The 24,264-nt window shown below is 48.0% G+C and overlaps 7 protein-coding genes across 7 annotated transcripts; 4 read left to right on the top strand and 3 right to left on the bottom strand.

Annotated features, from left to right (window-relative positions):
- Window positions 1–1,282: 1,282 nt before the first annotated feature.
- Window positions 1,283–2,880, bottom strand: BDV37DRAFT_281790 (DUF1996 domain-containing protein; the record flags this gene model as incomplete). Its single annotated transcript, XM_032086894.1, has 3 exons — window positions 1,283–2,423; window positions 2,494–2,650; window positions 2,703–2,880. 3 exons carry the CDS (start codon window positions 2,878–2,880, stop codon window positions 1,283–1,285), a joined length of 1,476 nt encoding a protein of 491 aa, XP_031942702.1.
- A 4,650-nt stretch (window positions 2,881–7,530) lies between these two features.
- On the bottom strand, window positions 7,531–7,828 carry BDV37DRAFT_244943 (uncharacterized protein). Its single transcript, XM_032081611.1, has one exon. The coding sequence runs from the start codon at window positions 7,755–7,757 to the stop codon at window positions 7,596–7,598; it is 162 nt and encodes a 53-aa protein (XP_031942703.1). The 5' UTR covers window positions 7,758–7,828; the 3' UTR covers window positions 7,531–7,595.
- Window positions 7,829–11,028: 3,200 nt separating this feature from the next.
- On the top strand, window positions 11,029–13,645 carry BDV37DRAFT_90960 (putative choline transport protein Ctr). The gene is made up of 3 exons (XM_032091424.1): window positions 11,029–11,721; window positions 11,790–12,727; window positions 12,783–13,645. The coding sequence occupies exons 1-3, from the start codon at window positions 11,228–11,230 to the stop codon at window positions 12,917–12,919; spliced, it is 1,569 nt and encodes a 522-aa protein (XP_031942704.1). The 5' UTR covers window positions 11,029–11,227; the 3' UTR covers window positions 12,920–13,645.
- A 644-nt stretch (window positions 13,646–14,289) lies between these two features.
- Window positions 14,290–16,078, top strand: BDV37DRAFT_293110 (putative lysophospholipase; the record flags this gene model as incomplete). The annotated part of the gene is made up of 3 exons (XM_032089327.1): window positions 14,290–15,271; window positions 15,333–15,697; window positions 15,755–16,078. 3 exons carry the CDS (start codon window positions 14,290–14,292, stop codon window positions 16,076–16,078), a joined length of 1,671 nt encoding a protein of 556 aa, XP_031942705.1.
- A 3,026-nt stretch (window positions 16,079–19,104) lies between these two features.
- Window positions 19,105–20,223, top strand: BDV37DRAFT_270640 (NmrA family NAD(P)-binding protein; the record flags this gene model as incomplete). Its single annotated transcript, XM_032084594.1, has 2 exons — window positions 19,105–19,745; window positions 19,809–20,223. 2 exons carry the CDS (start codon window positions 19,105–19,107, stop codon window positions 20,221–20,223), a joined length of 1,056 nt encoding a protein of 351 aa, XP_031942706.1.
- A 1,619-nt stretch (window positions 20,224–21,842) lies between these two features.
- BDV37DRAFT_91016 (histone chaperone napB) lies at window positions 21,843–23,268 on the top strand. Its single transcript, XM_032091425.1, has 3 exons — window positions 21,843–22,145; window positions 22,201–23,016; window positions 23,067–23,268. Exons 1-3 carry the CDS (start codon window positions 22,025–22,027, stop codon window positions 23,177–23,179), a joined length of 1,050 nt encoding a protein of 349 aa, XP_031942707.1. The 5' UTR covers window positions 21,843–22,024; the 3' UTR covers window positions 23,180–23,268.
- Window positions 23,148–24,264, bottom strand: BDV37DRAFT_91030 (SNARE domain protein). The gene is made up of 3 exons (XM_032091427.1): window positions 24,114–24,264; window positions 23,416–24,053; window positions 23,148–23,329 (listed from the first exon to the last, which is right to left on the bottom strand). The coding sequence occupies exons 1-3, from the start codon at window positions 24,146–24,148 to the stop codon at window positions 23,253–23,255; spliced, it is 750 nt and encodes a 249-aa protein (XP_031942708.1). The 5' UTR covers window positions 24,149–24,264; the 3' UTR covers window positions 23,148–23,252.

Genomic DNA, 24,264 nt, shown 5'->3' on the forward strand with positions numbered 1-24,264 from the left:
AAAAAAAAAAAAAAAAAAAAAGCCTTACAGGAGAAAGGAGGCGATGGGATTTATAGGTGGAGGGTTGATCTGGTAGGGAATACATGTCGGAGGGGATTAGGGCTAGATCAGTGGACTTTCGTTTATTCACGAAGAATGGATCTAGAAAATGGAAAGGAATTAGAATAAATACGAGGAATAACGTCAAAAAAAAAAAAAAAAATACAACCTTCGCCAGGTTCAACGAAGATCGATCCCGGTAGTCAGGACTCTTACTAAGTTATCGGAGCACTTAGAAGATCGTCTCTTTGGACTCTGGGACCCCAATTCAATAGTATACATTGTCCAGTTAGCCATACATGGGCACATGGATGGGAGAAAAACTAGTAGCGGAAGCAGAATCAAATCCCAAATCGTAAAGAGAAGTTCCCATTCATGCCTCGCAACATGACTGCCAACTAGTCTTTGAATGCCAACATATTGAATGCAAGATCCTCTGCATATCTACGGTGCCGGTGAACTATTGTCATACTCGGCCTAGTCTAATCTGACTTTTGGCTAAAGCTAGTGAATAGATATTCCTTCCACGCTAAAGAAGCTTCTGAATTTCGACAAACTCGACGAGGGTGCATTCCGCCTACAATACCATCACTCCTTTGGAAAACAACAGTAGAACGGCATGGAGGGTACGCTGACTGCCTTTGAACCTCCCGCCTGTATTTTCAAGGGGGTCATTCCCCATTCAATCTGAGGCGTGAAGGAGATCCGTGTCAGAATAGTGACATGGAGAGAGAGACAATATTACGCTGATATGATTCATTTGAAAAAAAGAGATAGCATTAAATGCTACAAAGGTATCATACATCCAGCGTGCGAAAAGCAATTTTGAGTAGCGTAATCGTACAAGGGCGTGGTCAGTCTGGAGTTCTCCAGGACGTATTCATTGGTTTTTATTTAACAAAGCTCATCCCGACTCTCATCAAGAGAAGAACAAAATCAATCTCGCGCTTCAACTGTTCCCTCAAGGATAAGAAGCAGATAAGAGTAGCATATACAACCAAATAACAGGGATAAGGCATTGACAAGGTGAAGAAAACTATAAACGAAAGAAGAGAAGTCTCCTGGAGCAAGCTTTGGAGCGAAGCACAATGCTCGTGCCGGACTCGATGAATCGAGGTATGAACTTGAAAGCACGAGACAGGTATAGGAATGACGGATAAGAACGGGAAGAATCCCATTAGGGAACCTTAGTTTTGCCATTCATCTTGTTGGTCGTCATTTGAACCACCTCAGAAGTTCTTGTTTAGTGGTGGCCATGGCGATGATGTCCATGAGCATGTTTGTGCTCATGCAGGTCTCTCTTGGCAGGAGGAGCGGTTGGTATAGTAACAACAGTAGAGATGATGCTGGTGGTAGTCGACATGACAGTGGAAACGGTCTCAAGACCTCCGGTCTGCGTTGTAAGAGGGTTTCCCTGTCCATCCACCAGAACGGTGATCTCACGTTCGACGTAAACAATCGCCTGGGTAACATCGCCTTCGATATAAGAGGTTGTTGGGGTAGGTGTCCATGTGGGCGTCGTAGGGGAGCTGGTCGAAGTTTCGACAGCCACGATGCCTGGCAAGTCGATGGATAACCCGATCGATACGGACGCCGAGGCCGACACTGAGGCACCGGGAGCTTGCGTGGCCGTGGCTGTAGTGTACTCAATGGGGCTTGCATAGGCGGGTCCATACCCGACGACGAGGTCGTTAGGAAGGCCACCCTTGTGAGAGTAAACATCCTCATTCTTCAAAAGAGTTGGAACCTCAAACTTGCACTTCCGCTGGTCGGCCTCGCTCTGGATGTCGAACACATCGCAATCTTCAACGCGGCCGGAAAGATTGGTACACTTCTTCACTGCTTGCTCCAGGACACCAGACTCCCAGCCATGAATAAAGTCTGCGTGGTAACCGAAGCCAGTCGGGTCACCGTTAGAAATTACGAATGTGCCCTTCTTGTCCTTGAAAGCATAAGTATTCCAAATAGTCTCGAAGAAAAGAGAAACGACACGAGTCTCGTAGCCCTCCGGGCATGTTCCATCCATCACCGTGGAAGGGTAGGCGACATGCGACTTGTGATCATCAGAGTCGACATCCTTGCCATTCCAGCAAGAGGGGAACATGATTTCAAAACGAACACCATCGGTACAGTGCTCGTCAAGGTAGGTCTTGTTAGGCAAGAAGTGTCGACCGAGCGAGGGTTCGGCTGCCTTGTTGTAGTTCAGGCAGTTGAAGCCGATCGCCTTCTGGCGAAGGGCAGCTTGCGATTCCTGTTCACCAGACCATTCAGACGTGGGAGGATCGGGAACAGGCCATTTAAAGTCGCGCTTGTAGGTGTCACCGGCGACCATGCGGAAGCCTTCTGGGAATGCGGTCACATTGTTGCCGTAAAGGAGATAGTAGCTATTCGAGTAAGGGATCACGTCAGCGACTCCCGTCGATCTTAAGGAAGGGATAAAAAGAAGACACATACGCAAGCATGCCTCCCACTTGATCGACAACTTCAGTATCACCATTCTCGTGCATGAAGTAGAGAGCGGGGTGCCAGTACGCCGACTTGTCCTGGGTGACTGCGCATGAAGTGCAGCTGCCATCCCTCAGGGTATCCATATCGGCGGTCATGGCGAAGGCTATCATCACTCAGTACAATCGACCAACATGGGGTAAGGCTGGTGAACTAACTGTCAGGTCCATGAATTGCATGCACATGGTACGAATCCTTTCCGGGGTCCATAAGGGGATCAAGACGAGCCAAACCAGCTCTTCCACGGCATGGGAGACGCCAAAACGCCTCAGCCAGCCCCGAAAAGGCAGCCAGGCCTGTCACTAGGCCGACATCAAGCCTCATCGTTTGGCGCATGATCCTTAATGTTGATGGATCTCAGAAAGAGGGACAAGAGTGGGCTGCAAAATGAGCGACAATTGACTGTCCACTACCACGAGCGAGGTAATCGGCTAAAGCGTCACCAGGGTCAATAATTAAGAATCATATGGCAGAATAAAGTTCAGAATAGGGAAGGGAGCCGATGAGGCCTGGCGCCGCTGGCTACTTCGCAGTAGCATCGTCGGCGCGATGGCGGGGATTAGAACATAGTATAAGAACGCATCATGAACAATCACAACAGTGGCAAAGCAGGTTCGCGCATAACTCCAACCCTTTGAAACAAGCTCCACATGTAATAAAAGAACCTTGAACAGGACAATCCTCTGACATCATGGTTCCTCAACATCAGCGGCTGGTGGTCTGGCGCAAGGGGCGAAGATGATTCCCCTTGCTTCGTCGGCGCTCCGCCTCTTTTTACGCGCCACTGGATGTATTACACGAGGGTATTTAGGGCTGGAGCTTCGAAGAATAGAGTGTATATAGGAATGATATTACATTGGAGTGTAAGAAAGTGCAAAGGACCGGGGGGCAGCAAGAAAAAGGAGAGGAAGCGATAGAGAGAAATTGTAGACATACCCGTTTTGGAAATCCGCAGGGATTACTAGGGTCGATCGATCGATTCTTCGACTTGAATCAAGATAATCCGATAGTTATGCTGGAATCTCACCAGGAATCCAGGGCTTTTGAGTCGGTTATCTAATAACCTCGTTCTTCATTAGCCATGTTTCCTGGGCTGGAATGGTAAACAACCAGGGTGTACATAGTCGATCGTACCGTCAGTTCACGACCGCAAAAATAACAGAAATCAACAAATTTAACGAGAGACAGTGGAGAAAGAGCGACACAAAGGAGTGTAAAATAAAACGACGAGTCAGAAAGGATACAATCCTTCTGAAAAATAAAGGAGCGGAAGGACGTCAACGCCGTCGGATGATGTGGTGGAAATATTAAAGAAGGGGAGCGGAGGAAGTGGTTTTAAACAAAGCGATAGTAGAAAAACAGCCGAGTGACTTCAACAGCAGGTGGTCTGTTCGTTGGGGAATGTCAGTCAGTCCAGTCCAATTTGCCCCCGTTCACCAATCGCGATTGTCTTTGATTGTTGCCCTTTTCACTTTTTTAAATTTTTCTCATTTCGCTTGCCGTCGCCCCTATCTGATAAACTACTTACTTAATTCTGCATCTTGGTCTTCTACCTATTTCTCGGCCCCAAGAACCGAACTTGACTTGGCCGTTGGGTCGCTAAGAACCGATCATGGAACTATTAAATTCTATCCCCTTATTCCCATGACTATTGCGCTTCTTTTCCTTCTCGAAATTAATGACAATCGTCCGAACCAAACTCTGCAGGGAGGGGTTAATCGATAAAGAGCAAGATCATCTCAAGGAAATTTCATTAGAATGGTTAGCGTCGCCTCTATCAGACTGCAGACCCAATAGCCGGGAACCACTTAGAACAAACTTACAAGCGCGGGGGGCTGGGATGTCGATTTCCCTTCCTCCCTATCACAACCTTCGCAGGACCTCCATTAATGACAGATAATTAACAGAGGACTGGAGCGGTTTTCCTCGACGTCTCGTGTGCCAGTGGGACGTCCACTCAGAGACGTGAGCGTCTTGGGTTTTCTCAGCTAGCCAGCGCCCAAGAGAGGCAGTGCCCGACGGTTTCCCTGGGCCTCCACTTGGCCCCATTCTTTGATATTGCTGATCTCCAGGGGCAATACCAGACTTCAGTACTCCGTCGTTCGTTTGGACCCAGCGAACAGGGGAGGTCATTCTGAACCTCCGGAGGCGCCATATCGGGCGCCTGCCCTATGATAAAGCAGGAGGCGTAACGGTGTGGATTGACCTGAAACGAAGGGTTATGGTTTCATCGGAGGTTTTGACTTGCAAATGAGAGGAAAACGGAATTGGGCCCAAGGCAGAAGATTGGCCGTTGCTGGATCCCGTTCCTGACTAGCGGGACGCTAACGCGTTGGTCTGGGGCCGATGTTTGGGTCGGTCGCAAATTGCGGATAGGAGGTTGAAACGTGACATCATGCACATCCGAGCCTCAGGGGTACTTTGTCAGTCTGGTACAGGCTCAAAATTATGTTCTGAATAAGGCCAACCAAGGGGGAGCCTTATATCTTCCTCGCCCACACGAGTCATTGACTTTCTGAGTCATGAGGCAAGCATATCCTGGGAATTGTGTCTCACGGTCGCTGAGAGGAAAGCGGGTAAGTACTTCCCCGAAAGTTAGCGACTGTCGTTTCAGAATCGGACGAACTGTGGACCATGTTGAGAATAGAAACTTCATCCCGTGTCACTACTGGATGTTAGTCTAAGCAGCATCGGATCTGAGAGCTAAAACAAAAAGAGAGAAAGGAAAAGAAAAAGAAAAAAGAAGAAAACAAGACATAGTCAGATCTTACCTCCAAAAATTCCACAGATCTTCTACCGTGCGTTGCATAGATTAAATATGGAGTAGGAAACGATGAAACGAGGGTGTGACGGTGAACCGCATCAGAAGGCAGATCATTGGCACATGATCTCGTAGCCTGGGGCTTTCACCAGGCATCTTCCCGCGACAATGCAACCTCAATATAAAGAACATCTCCTGGCTTTATTAAATAATGAAATGTGGCATGTATCAGTCCGTTTACCCCTCTATACAATTTAAATACAGCATGGGCAGGCAGTTCATCACCGAAAGAAACCTTGAACTTCAACTTTGTAATCAACAATGCTTCATAACTACAGTACAACTAAAGTACTCATAAGAATAACAGATATGTACTCCATATCCAGGCTATAAATTAGACCCATGTTTAACATACTACCCTCAAAAACCAAAAGCTCCATACACCGGCATCACATGTAAGCACAAGTGACCCATTAGTTTTATACACTCCGTACTATTTTGATCATAAGAGAGCGTAGGCTACTACTATATATATTCCATTATACCCCACTTAACCAATATATCATTAGTCGTTGATTTAACCTTGTGATATCATATATCCCCCACTGTGGAGTATACCGCTGTTTGTTCAATGTTACCTAGAATAAAATCTACTCGGGGCGCTTTTTGACAGCAGAAACCATGTGCCAGATAAGATGGGAAATGCTGGCAATATAGCCTCAAATTGGTAAACATCTAAGCCCTTTATTATTGTAACCATATGGATGAACTATGTTGACCTGCGGATGTTAAATTATACACTCAGTTTATGTTGTATTTCAGAGATTAGCCTAAGGTGACGCGTTTTACCTCAACTTGTCACGTAACTGACATAGGAGTTCCTCGTAGAGCTCTAGGGTCCCTTGCATGGGCTTGTCAATGTCTTGTGTCTTGCTTTAAGCGGAGCTGTTATCTCATACAATCCTCTCCATGGTTGATATTGAAGGAAAAGCTTTTCGTCATTCCATCGTATCAACTCAAGCACTTCAAGTAACCACTGCCAACAATAGGCATCAGTCAATGATAAAGCCATAGTAAAGCAAAGCTCATTACTTCATCGAGAGAAACTGACCTTTGCAGATGTGCCAATGTGTCCAGCTATGAGAACACGACATGCGCGATCGTCTGTTATACACCAATATAGACATCAATGATGTCCACCAACGAAGTATTGGAAACCTCGCGTAAAAACAACATAAGAATAACAAGCTTATGCAGGCGCCAAGTATCTAGTACATATATGTCGTGACTTGGCAAAGAGAACATTGCAACCGAGAATGCAATTTCTGGAAATCTAACGAGGCAGTAGGAAGACCAATGCCACTTTACTCCAACAGCATAAATAGAAAGAGAGGGGGAAAAGAGAATGTAAAGCACCTAATCTAGGGCTTAGGCGATACAAGACATTTTGCCAAAAGACCAACATTATCCGCGAGTTACGACTCGCGGGCCCTAGAACCTACTAAGCAGCGCACTGAATAATCTTAAGGTCACCACCGCGTGCCTCAGAAAGAAAGAGAAAGACAGGGTGAAAAGGAGACTTACAGCGAGTTCAGAATATCTTCATCCCTCAGAGACATGAGAAAGAGATAAAGAGATAAACCATCATATTACTCAATATCACGGAATGCCGCAAACAGCATCTCAAATTTGATGCCACTCAACCATCCTGTTCGCGTTGTATCCAAGGTGGCTTTGTCTGCCAGTATCTCCCTTCTCGCCGGGAAGGACGCCGAAAGCCACAACATAATATTGCATATCACCATGCACAACATCAGCCCTCAGCTTCGAAACTGGATGATGCGTTTAGTATCAGTACCACGTATTACTCCTCTGGGAATGGCACCGGGAATAATATTTAAATACCTTACCGTGCGACGAGGCTACCTCTGCAAGTAACGAGTGCGCCTGGTCCGATGAACACGGCTGATAATAGCAATATCTCGTTTCCGCGGAGTAGCCACCCACCGCGGTTGCTTGCAGCGGTATTGTCTGTGGCCCTAATAATGAGGAGAAAAACATTTTGACGAAATCAGACGAATTCAATGATACCACTGCAAAGGGTGTAACAGACTCTATATGAGTCTTGCCATGTTTTCACTCATTTTCGAGGAGGGTAAGGAGTATGAATCACGATTCAAGAGAAGTAATCCTCCGTCAATCTGTCACTCTCGTTGCCATAGGGGAGACGGCAATAGAAAAGATACCCTATCAATAAACCACAGTGACCGGAGCACGCAGACTATTGGTACTATCTGAGTACCTTATCATGCGATCGCTTGAATCGCAGATGTTCAAGGAACAGAATGGTTGAAAGAAGGAGATAAGAGATAGGCACTCCCCGCATAACCCAAATCCTTCTGGCGGTCCCCGTATTCATTATGTCGTAAACCTTGAGCGACTCCTTCTCCATGCAATGCCCGTAAGAAGGAATAAAACCCTATCTCACCGACAAGAGCCCGCTGATCCGTCCGGTAAAGCCAATGCAACAAGACCAAAGTGGCAAGGTACAAACTATTAGTACCCCGGAAAATCCCTGGGCCACAACACCTCAGCCATTAACCTCGTTTCAAAGGAAGCATTGACTCCTTCCCGTCGGTACCCCAAAGTGTAAGATAACGACCGAACAGGCTGGTCAATTAATCAATCGCAGGTTATCCACAGCAACCAATAACTGATTAAAGCTTATCATAACACAGTAACATGGGCAAATGAACAAGCAGACATATGTCAGATTGGTGTAGATTTTGGTGGCTGAGAAAGAGGAGATTAACGGTCATCAGGCGCTCTCGGGTATATGTAGTTGATCGTTGGTTTAGGGTAAACTCAAGTGGTTACCCGAAAAGAGTAAAGATGTCCCTCCTGCATGAGGATAGGCTACGGGTTTGCAGATCTGCTCGAGACACCATACGGTTTCCCCGTTTGGTATACTCAAGGGCTTTGGCAGTTATCTTCATTTAATGAAGCATACCAGTAGTAGCGACCATCGAGGCAAAGTCAACTAGGTGCGATCGTTACGTCTGGAGCTCGCGTGACGATATGTCCTCTCAGAATATGGGGTAGCAAATCGCGTGGGAATATCAGATAAGACGAGTCTAAATTTAGATGCATAACAGTAATACGAGATGAATGCATGTGGATCATTCATGGCATTCTTTGCGACCATGAGCAAGACTTCTAGTATGTCAGATATATTTCTACGTCATTGAGGTTCACGGCCTTCTGTCTTAACGTGATAGAGGAATCCTTGGAAGTCGAGGATTGAAAAAGGTGGATACAAGGCCACTTTTCGGACAACTGTGATCAATTCTGCTATAATACATGGTGTTGGTGAGCGATAGAATTTCCCTACTTGAAGTGATTTTCTCATAACTCTTATGCCATTCGGAATCGGATGCTGAACTGTTCTGGGCCACTCCCAGGGCTATTCCCGATGGGGAAGCGGATTCCAAGCTTTTGTGGCTGCCATGCCGAATGTTACCTACGGAGTATGGATCTGAAGCTGTCGGTTAGATTCCGTTACGTACGCACTTGGCCTAGTTGCTACCCACATCAGAAGCATAAGAGAAGAATAGGAAACAAGGCTATTGTTATCTATGCTATCACCGAGTCATCCCAGTGTAGAATTGAAGTGACGGGTTCATATACCACGCCTTATCATCGGTCTTAGCCGTCGAGATTACCTCAAAGGATAGACTTTATTAGCCTGTCCGAGAGAAAGGTTACACGTTACACGGTCTGACGACGTACAGCAATGATCGCCATTTGATATGGAAAAGAAGCCAACTGAAACGCTCCCGGCTAAGATATCCAGCTTCTCTAAGGGGTAAACGTTGCTGCCTGTGAGCATGTGGGAGGCAGAAGGCTGAGTAGAGCCAAGCTCTGTTAGGCGCGGGAAGATTCCGTAATTAACTAGGGGCGCTCCCTAACATCGAGTGGGATACTACTAGTAGTAGCTTCAGGGTATGTTTGCGATAAAGACCGAATATCTTATTGGCTCTGGAAGGTAGGATATGATTGCGCTCACTTTCAGAAAATAGTAGTAAAGGTGTATACTTCATTGCATATTGTATTACAGAGGTTGTTGGGTTGTTGGGTATGGTATTTTTTCTTTTCCTTTTTTTTTTTTTTTTTTCCAGGGGGAGGATGCAGACCACTCGACCGAGGATAAAATACCTCGAGTTTCACACGCGGATCGGTGAGGTTATCTTTTAGTCGAGTGTTTCTCATCTTGGCTCGACGTGCGAATCAAAACCTCACATAAGAGTGAGCTCCACTGGTCCCGGTCGTGGACGTTACTAAAACCAAAAGGCTAGCAACTGCACGCGACTGGAGAAAGTTCGGAACGTCAACGGTTTGAGCGGACTTTTCCTAAGGAATCCTTAAGGTGTCAATGATAATAACCTGGTTAATATCACCCGGAAACTATAATAAAACTGATTGTCGAATGGCATGTAAGGAGCATAGCAACTATTGACCAGGTCGTGGGCTCTCGCAAGAATCCCTGCTGCAGGATTGGTTTTCTAGAAACCGTCGGACACGGGCCGATGAACTTTGAAGTTCCGAGCCGGTTTGAACTAGACGGCGGAAAACTCCTCCTGACGCGCACAAATTATAATGTATGACGTTGGAGGGAAGGAGAAAGATGAGTAGGGAAAACAAAATCCAAAGTTGTGAAAACGCATAGGGAATCAAAAAATTTCGGCGGAGCCTCTAGGGCCGAAGTGGAGCGAAGCCACCGGGTGCAGCAAGGATCAACCAACCATTGCGGCAAAGTTGACTATGTAACCAAGGCTATCGAACTAGCCCTGACCACAGCCGAATAGTGCCTCATTCTTTCAACCCATCGCCACCAGGGACTGCAGAACCAGAATAACACTAGGTTAATTCTGTGCCTAGTGCACAGCCTATGACGATATCACACTGCTAGGTGGAGCAAATCGGAGTGCGAAATTTGACTTTGTGCCTATCACTTCTGTCCACCATAGTTAGTGCTTCCGTGAGAGATGGAGCCAAGAGAGGTAAAAGATGGGGAACCTCTCGGACCTTTGGGGGATCAACTAATCAATCCAAAGTGGAGTCGACAAGGAAGGCTACGGAGTACATCGAGGCATACCACAGTAGGGTTGACAATGGACATTAATAACAAAAAAGGAAAACAAAAATGAAGCGTAGCGTGACGATATCTTAAATACTCACTGTTGCCCCTCCCATGGGGCCAATCTTTCTCCAACTTCACATCAGTTTCTCCTTTCATATTCTCCTCTCCCATCTACCTTCTGCAAACACCTTCTCCTGCATCTGCAGCTTGAGGTATTTGCTTCATTTTGCGTTAGGCTGTACTCGACACCAAGACTTCCGTCTATGTCTTACGCCTTCCCGCTTTGTTGATAGCTCGAGAGAACAAGCAACAAAAAACAAGAGATTGAATTCTCCAATACTGATCGCTTCGGCTGTCCTGTATCTTGTATCGCCGTATCGATAGGTGCAGTCATCCCTCCGTGTGCGACAATCACCCAACGATATCTCGGACCCGACGACAGACTCGACAACCCATTCGCGACTTTGGACCCGCAGGAAGTCTGCCAACAGCAGTCAACCTGACCAGCAGTAACATCGCCAGAACCCTACCTCGAACCCGTAACCCTAACAGCAGTCAACCTGTCCAACAGCAGCCCCGTTACCGTTCGAACCAGACCCGGAACGAACCCATAAGCCCTTATGCAACCGTGGTTATAATTGATTCAATTAGACCATCCGATCTAGGTACTCCCACGCAGTAACATTGCAACACGGCAGCTGGCTCTGTATCCCTCGTTCGAACACTGTGTTGCCCTTTGCACCATTCCCGTATACTGACACCCATTGCAATCAACCGCAACAATGGCCGACTTTGACATAGAAAAGAAGCCGAATGTGAATCCGGCATGCAAGAGTGAGAATGCGTTAGGAGCTGATGATTCTGACGCACTCAGATTAGCCGAGATGGGATACACACAGGATTTGCAGCGCAATTTCTCAATACTCTCACTTGTTGGTATTGCGTTTTGTATGTCCAATTCCTGGTTTGGTATCTCTGCATCCTTGATCACTGGTATCAGTTCTGGAGGCACGGTCCTTATCGTTTACGGATTGATTTGGATCGGTTTCATTTCAACATGTGTGGGTGCCTCGCTTTCCGAACTGGCCAGCTCCATGCCCAATGCCGGTGGTCAATATTTCTGGGCCAATGAACTTGCGCCTAAGAAATATTCACGATTTGCATCCTATTTCACCGGCTGGTTTGGATATGCTGGTGCCATTTTCGCCTGTGCCAGTGTAGCTCTCAGTCTTGGGTCCGCTGGGGTAGGAATGTGGCAACTTGGCCATCCCGAATTGTATGCTCTGTCCTAACCTTCCTTCTAGATACATCTTATTGTCTGTAGTGCTGACTTAAAGATAATAGTGTTCCGCAGCCATGGCATACTGTGGTAGCCTATCAGCTCATCAACTTCTTTTGTTACCTCTTCAACTGCTGGGGTAAAACGTTGCCTGCAGTTGCAAAGGTCACCCTTTACATCTCGCTACTCTCTTTCTTCGTGATCCTGGTCACAGTGCCCGCTTGTGCTAAGACTCATGCCAGCGCAGCATATGTGTTTGGTCATTTCGTCAATTCCACTGGATGGGAGTCGGACGGTATGGCTTTCATTGTTGGGCTGATCAATCCAAACTGGATCTTTGCCTGTTTGGACTCTGCGACCCACCTTGCGGAGGAGGTACCACAGCCTGAGAAGAACATCCCCATCGCTATTATGGCCACCGTTGGCATTGGCTTCGTCACGTCTTGGTTCTACTGTATCTCCATGTTCTTCAGTCTGAATGACCTGAACAAGCTTCTGAACACAGCTACTGGGGTTCCCATCTTGGAACTTTACTACCAAGCGCTTGACAATGTGCCCGGCGCCATTGTGTTGGAGACATTGTTGCTCGTCACCGGAATGGGATGTCTGATTGCGTGCCACACTTGGCAGTCACGCCTCTGCTGGGCTTTTGCTCGTGACCGTGGTATCCCTGGACACAAGTGGCTCGCTCAGGTCAACCACACTCTCGATGTGCCTCTGAACGCGCACAACGCCAGCAGCTTCATCGTTGCTGTTCTCGGACTGCTCTATCTCGGCTCCTCTACCGCTTTCAACAGCATGGTGACCGCCTGTATCACCCTGCTATACATCTCGTACTCCTGTCCCATCGTATGCCTCTGGTACCGCGGTCGTGACAACATCAACCATGGACCCTTCTGGCTTGGAAAATGGGGCGCCTTCGCCAATATTGTCACCGTCCTATGGACCATCTTCTGTCTTGTCATGTACTCCTTCCCATCAACCATGCCAGTGAACACAGGCAGTAAGTCTTTCTTACCCCTAACCTGATTGGACATTTCCGCTGACTTTTCTCACAGACATGAACTATGTCTCGGCTGTATATGGTGTTGTGATTTTCATTGTTCTTTGCGATTGGTTCGCTCGCGGTAGACGCGTATATAAAGGGAGTGTTAGCGCTCTCGAGGGCCATGGCGCGTCCGAGGACTCGGAGTAAAGATGGATATTGATTATCCCACACTTCGCTTCTTTCACTCCTCCATTCTGCACGTATATATTATTTTTGTGATTTGCAAGCGTTTTCATGATTTGTCCACGGCGAAGTGAGGGCGTTTTGACAATGCCAACGAGAGGATCGTTGATCGAGAACCCAGAGAAATTCTATGTGGAGTCGGGAGTTGTACATCAGACGACGATACCCTGAAGACATAGGAGCTGATGACCTTTACAAACAAAAAAATTCAAAAAAGTTCAATAACCATTTTGTTTGAGTTGTAATCCGAGACTTGACATTTTGTAAAGGAAGATGAAGTTCATAGATTGAAGCAAGTGAACGCAGGTGAGATCTGACTGCCATGTGACTGTTGGCTATGCCGCATCTGGCCGAGTGAGTTTGTATCCGTTGGATCCATGGAAGGCCTGAGAATTGTTGCTTTTTATGTTGTATGCAATTTGTTCAATAACATCACGGGTAAGTCATACAATCGGGATGGATGGAATTACTACAGAGTATACTCAAGCACATTGACCATGGCAGCTAATTGCATGATATCAATGTGACATTTTCCATGTTTTGTACCTGATACCGGTATAACAGACTATATTAATGCAGTGGTGTCTTTTGCTGATGCAAAATGCACAAAGAGCGCCATATGTGGGCAATATTCGGTAGTTCTATTAATACCAATAACTTGTGTCAATGGCTACCTGGATCCAGGCTTTCAATCTAGGTTTTGCTTGCTACATACTCCTTGTCTCAGAGACACGAAAGCTAAAACATTAAAATAAAATAACAACACAGACAAAAATAAAAAGAGAGAGAAAAAAGCCTCTTCTTGCTGTGGGTCTTGTGTGTGTTTAAGTTGACGGGACTCCGTCTGTGATCCACCAGTTAAATTCGGTGTTGCGTGCACCCGAAATTTTCCCACCCAAACGTTTTCAGGATTTGAAGCCGCTCGCCGAATCGTGTGCTGCTGTACGTAATAGAATACTGGGTAGCCGTTGATCGGAGTCTTGTTTCTCCAAATTAAACCCTCAATGCGTTGGGGTAGAGGCGGCTGCGAAGTCTATGAATGTTATCTCTCCGCAGCATCTTATTAGAATCTTATAAAAGCACTCGTTTCAATTCGCAAGGTCACTGACTGCCCCACGTTCGGAGGCTTATCTGTTTGCTGATTCAGCTTGCTATCAGAGTCAACTGGGTCGCATCGCACAGCTTCAACGATACGTATTGAAGAGCACAGAAGAGGCCACGATTTTTATCGCTGTTGTTTTGCTACGCCAGCCAGTTCTCGACCTGCGCGTTATTCTGCGCATCCTTGTAGGGTGGTCAAGGGTCCGGCGAGTTTGAAGCTTCTCATTCTCATCATGGCAATCATGGACGGTGTCATCCATGAGATGACTGAACAACAATTAGAACCTCAACTCCCTGAAGCGAGGGTCCTTATCATTATGACCGGAGGTACCATCTGTATGCGACCGTCACCATCAGGGTTTATACCAGCGCGAGGGTTTCAAGAGCAATGCCTGGCCCGGGTGCCTACTTTCAATGATGGCTCTCCTTCGACCATGATGGATGTTGTTGTCGATAACACAGGCCAGATCAAGGGCCATCAGAGTCTACGGACACCCCAGACTGCGTACGGCCGCCGAGTAAGATATACGGTGTTTGAATTTGAGGAGCTACTGGACAGCAGCTCTATCGATGCCAAAGGCTGGGCAGAAATTGCGCGAACCGTCGAGAGAAACTACACCCTATTTGACGCATTCGTTATCCTTCACGGTACAGATAGTTTGGCGTATACTAGCTCCGCACTCAGCTTCATGCTGCAAAACCTGGGAAAAACCGTAATTCTTACGGGATCCCAGGCTCCAATGCTGGAGCTTCAGAATGATGCGACAGACAACCTTCTTGGGTCTCTGGTTGTGGCTGGCCACTTCATGATCCCAGAAGTGTGTCTGTACTTCAACAATCGACTATTCCGTGGTAACCGGTCGAGCAAGGTGGCGGCCAGTGACTTCGGTGCATTCGATTCTCCGAACTGCACACCGTTGGCTGTAACCACTTCTATGCGCACTAACGTCAACTGGGAGCTGGTGAATCGGCCAAGGGGCATCGAGCATTTCAGCATCCAGACAGATCTAGATACCGCCCATGTCGCTTGTCTTCGTATATTCCCGGGCATCAAGCCCCAAATGATTGACGCCGTGTTGAGACTAGAAGGACTCCGTGGTTTAGTGTTAGAGACCTTTGGAGCTGGCAACGCACCAGACGGTCAAGATAACGCTTTGATTAAAGTGCTTGCGGACGCCATCAAGCGAGGGATTGTGATTGTTAACGTTACCCAGTGTAAGATGCCCACGATCTCCAATCTCACGCGATGGGACCGTTCAACTCTGACTCTGAGCAGGTTTGACTGGCAGCGTTAGCCCGGTATATGCCACTGGCATGAGCTTGTCTCGAGCTGGTGTTGTCGCCGGTCTCGACTTGACTACGGAGGCCGCGCTGACAAAATTGGCATATCTCCTTGGTCTGCCCAACGCAACCCCGGAGTCCGTGGCACGGGACATGTCGAAATCACTCCGAGGAGAACTGACGGAGGTTTCGCAACCCGTCTTCCGTCACCCAGACGGCGCCCTCACCGAGCGTGTCCAGACACTTACCATCCTGGGCTATGCCATCGCTCAGGGCGATCTTGCACGAGTCGAAGAGATCCTGAAACTCGAAAACCACTACCTTTTGAACGATGCCGATTACTCTGGCAATACTCCGATCGTAAGATACCCTCCCTCCGTCCATTGCCGTTACCCGCCCGTTGACAAAGACCCTTAGCATCTGGCCGCGACATCGCCATCCCTCTCTATCCTGCGCTTTCTGCTGATGCAGGGTGGCTCCGTCCACATTCGGAATCGCAACAACCGCACCCCACTGTTCCTGGCGGCCAACGCAGGCTTATCGGAGCATGTTATGTTGCTGCGCAAGTCGGGCGCACATTTGCACTCGGATGAACGGACGGCGGCGCAATTACTCGCGCGACGCAGACCAGGAGTCTGGGGATTGGCGGGGATTGGACCGCGGGAGGTCAGTGACCGCGAAATGGAAGAAGTAGGAGAGGAGCGACTGGCCGAGCGAGTGATGGCCGGATCGGCACCGTAATTAATCAAGGATATGATCACGAGACGACATGCTTGATTCAGCTCGATAGATTAAAAATAAAAAAACAACCACAACAAAAAAAAATAAGCGCAAAGCCTGATTGAGGCCCGAGGAATTAATTTTGTCTAGATCCCACGAAAAATCACAGAAGTGTAGAAATAAGCACTAGTCTGAGACAAGAAACCGATCCAAACAAAGACGACCACGCCAATTCAGATCATATCATATACAACGCCTGTTGTTCAACAAATTCCACCGAGATCAGGTGAGGTGATCCTTTGGTGTCACGCCCGTGGAGAAGAGAAAAGAGCCTAAGCGCAAAGGCTGACCTGCAAGCAAAGCACGCACCAGGTTGATCCAAGGCGATAAATTGCGGGGTGAGAACGGCCCTCTCCGATTCGAAGCCATGAGAGACGTTACCCGACAAGGCAGGTCATACATACTACGGAGGAGAAGCCGAGTATACTCTGTACTAGTCTTAAATATGCTGAGGGGAGTGCTTATCGATCCAACCATATCAATTGTTCTTCACGGGCAACAAAGCGGTCATGTGCTCGTATCCGAGCGGTAAATTACTGGGCAAAGCTTCGACCGTCTGTCGGTTGAGAGGGACCCAGAAGGTACGATGACGGCGGGTGTAGTAGCTTCTTGGCGGGATAATACCAACAAAGGCCAGCACAGACCGAGTCGGGAGCGGTGGCCGACTGGCACCGTTAAAGGAACGTGGGCGTGATGGACGACGAGAGAGGGCCAATACTTGGTTTCAGACGGGGCTCCACTGCGAATATCTTGTATAGACCCAGTGTATTTCAGCTGTCCCGTTTATTCTCGGGTAGACAGGGAATAAGGATATATTCAATTGACAAGATTACATCAGGAATGAGAATCGGAGATGTGATTGTGAATCTCGAACAGTCGGCACTCTCTAACGTGCTCACTAACTCGTTCTATACTGGATCGAGCATGTAACCGGAGACGCCTCCCGGGTTACTTTTCCCCCGCCCTAAAGCGAGCAGGGAAAGACAGCGCGGATGGTTTTTAGTGTGAGGTACAGTTGAGCAAACATTCGCTGAATTGACGAACGTTTGAGTGGGCATCGTATACACTTGTCAATACATATGTACATACAATGTACGCTTCGACTACATATCAGTCGATCCAGATAATTAAGAACAGATATTATTGCGTCAGTCAATCCAGGATCAAGCAATCAACTACCGAAGGTGAACACCGTATATCAAAGGCCGTGATCACTAGATCGACCCGGCGACGTGTTAAAGCATCCGATACAATTCAGCCTGCATCCCGAGTTACGTAAAGGAAAGACGGTCAATGGCTGCGCGACGGGCGGAATTATGGAGTTATGGATGTTTCTGGCGACTTCGTCTGTGCAGTCTTAGTTGTCCGGTGATCAAACCCGGTCGAGACCTTGGGAGGTTCTATTCCTAGTTCCTTGGAAATGCCACCGGTTCCTATCAAAGTAAGGGTCACGGGTGTTGAGATACGACCAGGTAAGACTTATACAGACGAACCGTAGAAAAGTAAAAAGAAAAAAAAAAAAAATTCAAATAAATAAATCAATGAAACAATAATATGAAATAAGAAAAAAAAATCACAACAAAAAAGAGAAAATTAAACTGGATAAAATATCCACGTTGAGTATTTGTGTGGGCAAAACCCGTTGTTTCCATGACTGTTTCTCATTACTCGATATGAACCACAGTGGGTGATTCAACCTCCTCGGACTCCAAATCGGACGGAGTCTTTTTTGAATTTTTTATTTTTATTTTTATTTTTATTTTTTTTTGAATTTTTCCTTACTAGTCTGCCTCCCTATTATTTTCTTACCAACAACCCCAGACGATCCTAATCCAGACCAGTCAGTTAGTGGTTTAGTTGGGGACCTCACAGGACTGCTCGTCCATTGGGATGTCTCCATTCGTCCATATGACATACTTGCCCTTGCCTACTTATACCTTTACATCCTTCGGACTTGAGCTTGATCGAGAATAATAAGAGAAGACAACCTCCTCCCAAGGCTCATGGTCAATTGTACCATCGATTAAGCCATCTCTTTTGCGATACCTGCGTTCCTATCCTCCTGAAGGGGCATACTTTATTGTGGGCGCGAGTCTCGGAACCGTTCCTTGGATCGATCCACCTTCACTGCCTGTCGTTCTGAATTTTTTTTCTTTTTTTTTTTTGTTCAATCAGACCCGCGCACTGATTCAGATCTTCTGCGATCACCTCGTTGTCTCCTTCTGATTGCGAACCCCCTGATAATTATTTTAGTCACTGGCGGGGAAGTCCACCGGAAGTATTGCCAGTGGAAGGAGAGGATACCGAAGCCCTTATCCATCTGGTCCGGGGCCATTAACTAAGAGAAAAGACCTTGCGAGCCAACAGTTAATTGGAACCCAAAAAAAAAAAAAAAGAAAAAGAAAAAGAAAAAGAAAAAAGGCACCACATTTACCCCCTGTGGATTGCGGCATCTCAAAGCAACGACCATCAGCTTCTATCAAACAACCTCCAACTCAACGATCCACTATCACCATCAAAAGGAACAAAAAAAAATTTAATTGCACCATTCAAGAAATCGATTGCGGCATTAAATTGCGCTCAATCGACCAGGACAATTAGTGAGCAAGTTCAGCAGCGCAGGCCGAAACCCCACTGAGGACTTGGGAAACTGATACTACTAAATTGTGCCCCATCTCGTCCGACGACTAACCTAAACGGCCGGCCCCTCGTGATAATCATAAGCGTGTAAATCAAACCAAACCAACTCGTGCTCCTGATCCCACCAGACTTACTCCAGATTTTCTGTCGGAGCCGCCGCCTTCTTCATTGGCTTCTCTCCGTCAACTGCTCGTCCTTCGACCTGCGTCCTTCTCTACCCCGCATATCCTCTCTTCCTTTTAAAAATATCCGGCAGAGGGGCTTTCTCGCATACGGCATCTCCGTCTCCCCGCGCTTCTTCTCCCCTCTTTCCTTCTCGCCCCCCTCCTTCTTCAGTACCGCCCCGAATGACACAACAGAAGACCATTGCCGTCGTCAACGCGACGGGTCGCCAGGCTGCTTCCCTTATCCGCGTCGCTTCCGCCGTCGGCCATCATGTACGAGCTCAGATTCATTCGCTCAAAGGCATCATTGCGGAGGAGCTGGAGAGTCTGCCAAATGTCACCTTGTTCCAAGGACCTTTGACCAACAATGTCCCCCTGATGGACGCCCTCTTTCAAGGGGCCAACCTGGCCTTCATCAATACGACGTCACAATCAGGCGACGAGGTCGCAATCGGGCGTGCGCTCGCTGATGCGGCTAAACGGGCTGGAACCATTCAACACTACATCTACAGCAGTATGCCAGATCACTCCGTCTACGGACCATGGCTGCCCGTACCGTTATGGGCGCCCAAGTTCACTGTCGAAAATTATATCCGGCAACTCGGACTTCCCGCAACCTTTGTTTACGCCGGAATCTACAACAACAACTTCACCAGTCTACCATACCCGCTTTTCCAAATGGAACTCATGCCCGATGGGAGCTTCGAGTGGCATGCGCCATTCGACCCGGATACTCCGCTGCCGTGGTTGGATGCGGAGCATGATGTTGGCCCGGCCCTGCTACAGATTTTCAAGGATGGCCCCAAGAAGTGGCACGGTCACCGGTAAGTTTTTCCCTGGCAGAGCAGACACAATCCGCCGTGCGTGCGAGGCTAAGAATGGCATAGGATTGCCCTGACGTTTGAAACCCTTTCCCCCAACCAAGTGTGCGCAGCATTCTCGCGAGCCTTAAATCGCCCGTGCCACTACATTCATGTGCCTAAGGTCGAGGTCAAGGTGAATATCCCGACTGGATACCGAGAACAGCTGGAGGCGATCGAGGAGGTCTTTGGTCGCTGCAATGCACCTTACTTCCCGCAGCCCGAATTCTCCCGCCCTGCAGCAGGCTCCCCCAAGGGCTTAGGCCCGGCCAATGGGAAAGGCGCCGGCGCCGGCATGATGCAGGGTCCCGGAGGGGTCGTATCGCTGAGAGTCACCGACGAGGCTCGGCACCTGTGGGAGGGTTGGCGTGATATGGAAGAATATGCGCGTGAGGTCTTTCCGATCGAAGAGGAGGCCAACGGACTGGACTGGATGCTGTAACCGGGAGAACCCTCTCTCGGTCAGATACACTCCAACCGGTTTAGGGGCAGTCGCACAGACATCGCGGCTTTCTGACGCTATCGGAACCCGCCACGATTGGTCCGATATGCTCGCAAGCCCCTTTCGCTCTCCCCTCCTTCTGTTTTACTCCTCTCCCTGTCATCCCTTGTTTTCCTTTTATTAATAGCATTAACGGCGAATCGGCCTGGGTCTTATCGTTGAGGAAAAGTATCCTAATGGAGCGGGAAACAAAAAAAAGAAAAGATTCCACAGCTCTTATCTTACCTCGGACGAGAAGACAGAAAAAAAGTAATGGTTTGTTTTGATTGGAACGGTACGGTTGGATGAAACGCACGTCACGACATGCAGCATGATGACCAGTGGCCCATCCGCCACAAAAGTTGATTGATTGGCTATATTTCTTTTTCTTTCATTTCTTTTATTACCCGTCGATTTTACTTATTCCCCTCGTGTGTTACGACTCACACCGGCGGCTGTTTGATGATTTGAAATTTATAATCCATCTCGGATTGGATGTGAGAGAAGTGTTATATGTGTGTGTATGTTGTGTGTTCCAGTGTCTTGGGCACGACGATCCCGTCTTGCAAGGCAGCAGCGGGGAGGTTGATTAGCATGATTCATAGAGAGAAGAATGGCTAATACCGCGAATTGACGATGGCGAACCTCATTGTGACCAAGAACCCCGCCTACTAAAGATGGGTGAAGTCAAAATAAACTAAATCCTCTTCAACCTAAAGGGAGAGCAGCAAAAGAAAAAGAAAAAAAAAATCCCCCCGATCCCTTATCTCCCCGCATCTAGTAATCTCCCTGAGTTTATCAGCGAACAGACCCGGAGTTCAATTAAAACTCCGACGTCACCAGTAACTCTTAGAGGCCAACTATCGCAGAGTCTAACCACTTAGCCTAAAGTATATCCTGGCTTTATCGGGGAGAAAAAACAAAACAAAAGCAACGTGACCTTGTCTGGACCTTATGGATGGAGTCCTGCTATTCATTCTATGATTGGTCTTTCCTAGACTTGTTCTGGGTGGGAGGGATTGTTTAGGTAGAGGAATAATGGTTGGCCGGAGATTGGATATGGATCACGCGTATGAAATATTCCAGGGGTAACTTTGCCAGTGGTCGTTATTATGGAAGGAGTGGTACTCCTTGGATGGAGCTAAGTGCTTATTATGGTGGGGATATAGATCAGGACGCGTTGAATTGGGCATAATACTTCGTAGTGTCTATATGACGGCGTCGGTTTTCTCTGCGATACCGATTTTTCGATGTATACTATTTTTGTATGGCAATGATGCTGTGTGCTATATATAGTAATCTCATTGTCTTGTTTCATCTGAGCGTAACTGTGGATGCTGGGTCTAGAGACTACTATACCTGATGTGTACATACTTTATGAATACTACAGGCTGACAAGAACATAAACATAACAAATGATGATGGATGGGAACGGAACCAGGGCCGACAGCTCCTGATTGGCGGAAGGGTGCTTGCTGCCGGACAGCGTTAGTGTGAGCAGGTGACTGGACCTGACACGCCGAGTCCAGACGGGAGCGCAATTGCGATAGTCCGTCTGCGCGGAGTAAAGTTTTTGAAGAATTTAAAATTTTCTGATCGCGTCTTCCCCATCTATCTCCCCTACCTCTACAATCATCGCCTCCCCCCCATTTTTTTCCCTCAGGTTTCGCATAGAATTGCCGCCCGAATCGTATCTTCAAAGCTTCTCGTACCCCTTTCCTCGCCAGTTTTATTCGACCGAGCTTAGGTCTTCATCGTTATCATGTCCACCGACTTTGGAGCTTCGTTGCTTGATCGCCTCCAGGGATCCGAGCCCACCGAGGCGCAATTGAAGAAGATGTCTTTCCTCGAAGAGAAGCGCTCTCGCATTGACGTCGATTGCCGTAAGTTTGGCATCGATCGCATCGAGCGCCCGTGCAGTATAACTAATTCTGGCAGTTCGCGACAGCACCCTGAAGATGCGTGATTGGTACAACGAGCGCGATGCCTTCGTCAACGGAAACGATGAGATTAAGGAGAACTTCTGGGTTCGCGTCTTCGCCAATGCCCCCAGCGAGATCGACCAGTACATCATGACCCCTGACGCGGCCGCTCTAGGCTCTACCCTCAAGAACCTGAAGGTGGACCGATTCGAGATCAATGAGCAAGGCCAGGGTGAGCCTCGCAGCATTCGTTTGACCTTTGAATTCCGCACTGGTGAGGAAAATCCGTTCTTCGAGAACGAGAAGCTCGTCAAGGAGCTCTACTGGCGCAGGAGGTCCGTCAAGACCGCCGATGGAAAGACCAAGTCCTGGGAGGGTCTTGTCTCTGAGCCGGTTCGTATTCAGTGGAAGAAGGACATGGATCTCACCAAGGGTTTGCTCGATGCGGCTTGCGATCTGGCCGAGGCCGAGAAGGGTGGAAAGGACCGCAAGAAGCTCCCGGAGTTGGAGAAGCTGAAGAACAAGATTGTTGAACTGGAGACTACTGCCGACCAGGAGGAGGATGAGGACGAGGATTTCCCCCTCAGCCCCGCAGGCGCCAGCTTCTTCGCCTTCTTCGGCTACCGGGGTAACGATGTGTCTGCAGAGGAGTCGAAGGCCGCTACCAAGCAAGCTGACGAGCGCTTTGCCCAGTTGTCCAAAGGAGAGACAGTTGAGGAAGAGGAGGAAGAGGAGGACGAAGAATTCGAAGATATTGAGGTCTTCCCAGACGGAGAGCAGCTTGCTATCGCCATTGCTGACGACTTGTGGCCCCATGCTCTCGAACTATTCAGTATGTTGTTCCCATCAAATCTTTGAAATAGATAGTCTAACGGTGTCAAGATCGCGATGAGGGGATGGATATCGAGGAGCTCGAGGGTGATCTTGAAGACGAAGATGAGGAAGATGAAGACGACGAGGAAGACATACGCCCCAAGAAGAAGACCAAGGTGTAAGCCTGTGAAATCTTCTTTTCGACCGACCGATTCGCATGACGATTTGTATTTTGAACTTTTTTTGCTTGGTTTCTTACAGGGCGATGAGCAGGATTAATAATAGGACAAGCACGAAAATGAGAACGGCAATGCAAAACGAGGACATTGTATCTATGTAATATTCAGTTAGCCTTGATATCAAAAGCAAATAATAGCAGGACGGAAGGGGCGACGAAACAGTGTGAAGTCATACTCACCTTCGTTCTTTCTCACGATATATTTAATCTTGGACATTCCACTTTGTAACTTGCCCCCTACTCGGTCGGCTAATGTATCAACCTCTCCTATCATGACCGCTTGCTCCTCTAATTCCCTCCCCATATCGTCGGCCTGTTGCCGCAAGTTGCCAACAGTGCGAAAGACGCCATCTAACTGTTCGTCTTGCTCGTGCATTAGTTCCATCTGCCGTTGCTGTTCGAGAGCGGCATAGTAATCATCCCCTCTATCATCTGCCGACGGGGAGAGGACATTATCAAAGTCCGCTGGATTGGGTAGCCCCGAAGACGAATTGCCAGTAGCATTGCCAGGTGCCGCAGAACTAACGGCTTTTTGCAACTCCTCTCTCATTTGCTCAATCTCTCCACCGACATCTTCCACCAACTTTCGCCGGCGCTGAACTTCTTCCAACTCCAAGCCATACCGGTAGGGATCTTGTTCGATCGCACGGACACTCTCAACAAGATCATCCAAGTCCGCAGTGAGTTCGGTCAGCGTCGTCTCCAGCTCCGATCGTGCTTGCTGAAGCTCGGGGTTAGACGGGGATTTGGCGAGAGACCTGATACGTAGATATGATGAGAAGAGAGGCCTTGTTGTTTGCAGCGTCGCAAGGACGTCTCTGTGCAGGGTTAGCTGGTCGTGCTACTTGGTCCAAGGGGGAAAGACTAGGGAGACGGACGCTTGAACATGGAGGAACGGATCGGCGTGATCCATGGTTATATTATCACAGTGTTATTACTATGAAAAGATCATTTCAAGTACTAGGGATCGAACGGTAATTCTTGAAGCCTTGAAGGGCCGGGAGCCTGTGAATGATGATACTTTGTTCT

Source organism: Aspergillus pseudonomiae (genome assembly GCF_009193645.1).
Source record: "Aspergillus pseudonomiae strain CBS 119388 unplaced genomic scaffold BDV37scaffold_23, whole genome shotgun sequence".
Classification (NCBI taxonomy): domain Eukaryota; kingdom Fungi; phylum Ascomycota; class Eurotiomycetes; order Eurotiales; family Aspergillaceae; genus Aspergillus; species Aspergillus pseudonomiae.

Coding starts and splice junctions, on each gene's coding strand:
- BDV37DRAFT_244943 (XM_032081611.1), bottom strand. CDS start 7,757: ATGGAGAAGGAGTCGCTCAAGGTTTACGACATAATGAATACGGGGACC.
- BDV37DRAFT_90960 (XM_032091424.1), top strand. CDS start 11,228: ATGGCCGACTTTGACATAGAAAAGAAGCCGAATGTGAATCCGGCATGC. Junction 11,722..11,789: donor CAACTTGGCCATCCCGAATT/GTATGCTCTGTC, acceptor TAAAGATAATAG/TGTTCCGCAGCCATGGCATA. Junction 12,728..12,782: donor CATGCCAGTGAACACAGGCA/GTAAGTCTTTCT, acceptor CTTTTCTCACAG/ACATGAACTATGTCTCGGCT.
- BDV37DRAFT_91016 (XM_032091425.1), top strand. CDS start 22,025: ATGTCCACCGACTTTGGAGCTTCGTTGCTTGATCGCCTCCAGGGATCC. Junction 22,146..22,200: donor TCGCATTGACGTCGATTGCC/GTAAGTTTGGCA, acceptor TAATTCTGGCAG/TTCGCGACAGCACCCTGAAG. Junction 23,017..23,066: donor CCATGCTCTCGAACTATTCA/GTATGTTGTTCC, acceptor AACGGTGTCAAG/ATCGCGATGAGGGGATGGAT.
- BDV37DRAFT_91030 (XM_032091427.1), bottom strand. CDS start 24,148: ATGGATCACGCCGATCCGTTCCTCCATGTTCAAGC. Junction 24,054..24,113: donor CCGTTCCTCCATGTTCAAGC/GTCCGTCTCCCT, acceptor AACCCTGCACAG/AGACGTCCTTGCGACGCTGC. Junction 23,330..23,415: donor TATCGTGAGAAAGAACGAAG/GTGAGTATGACT, acceptor AATATTACATAG/ATACAATGTCCTCGTTTTGC.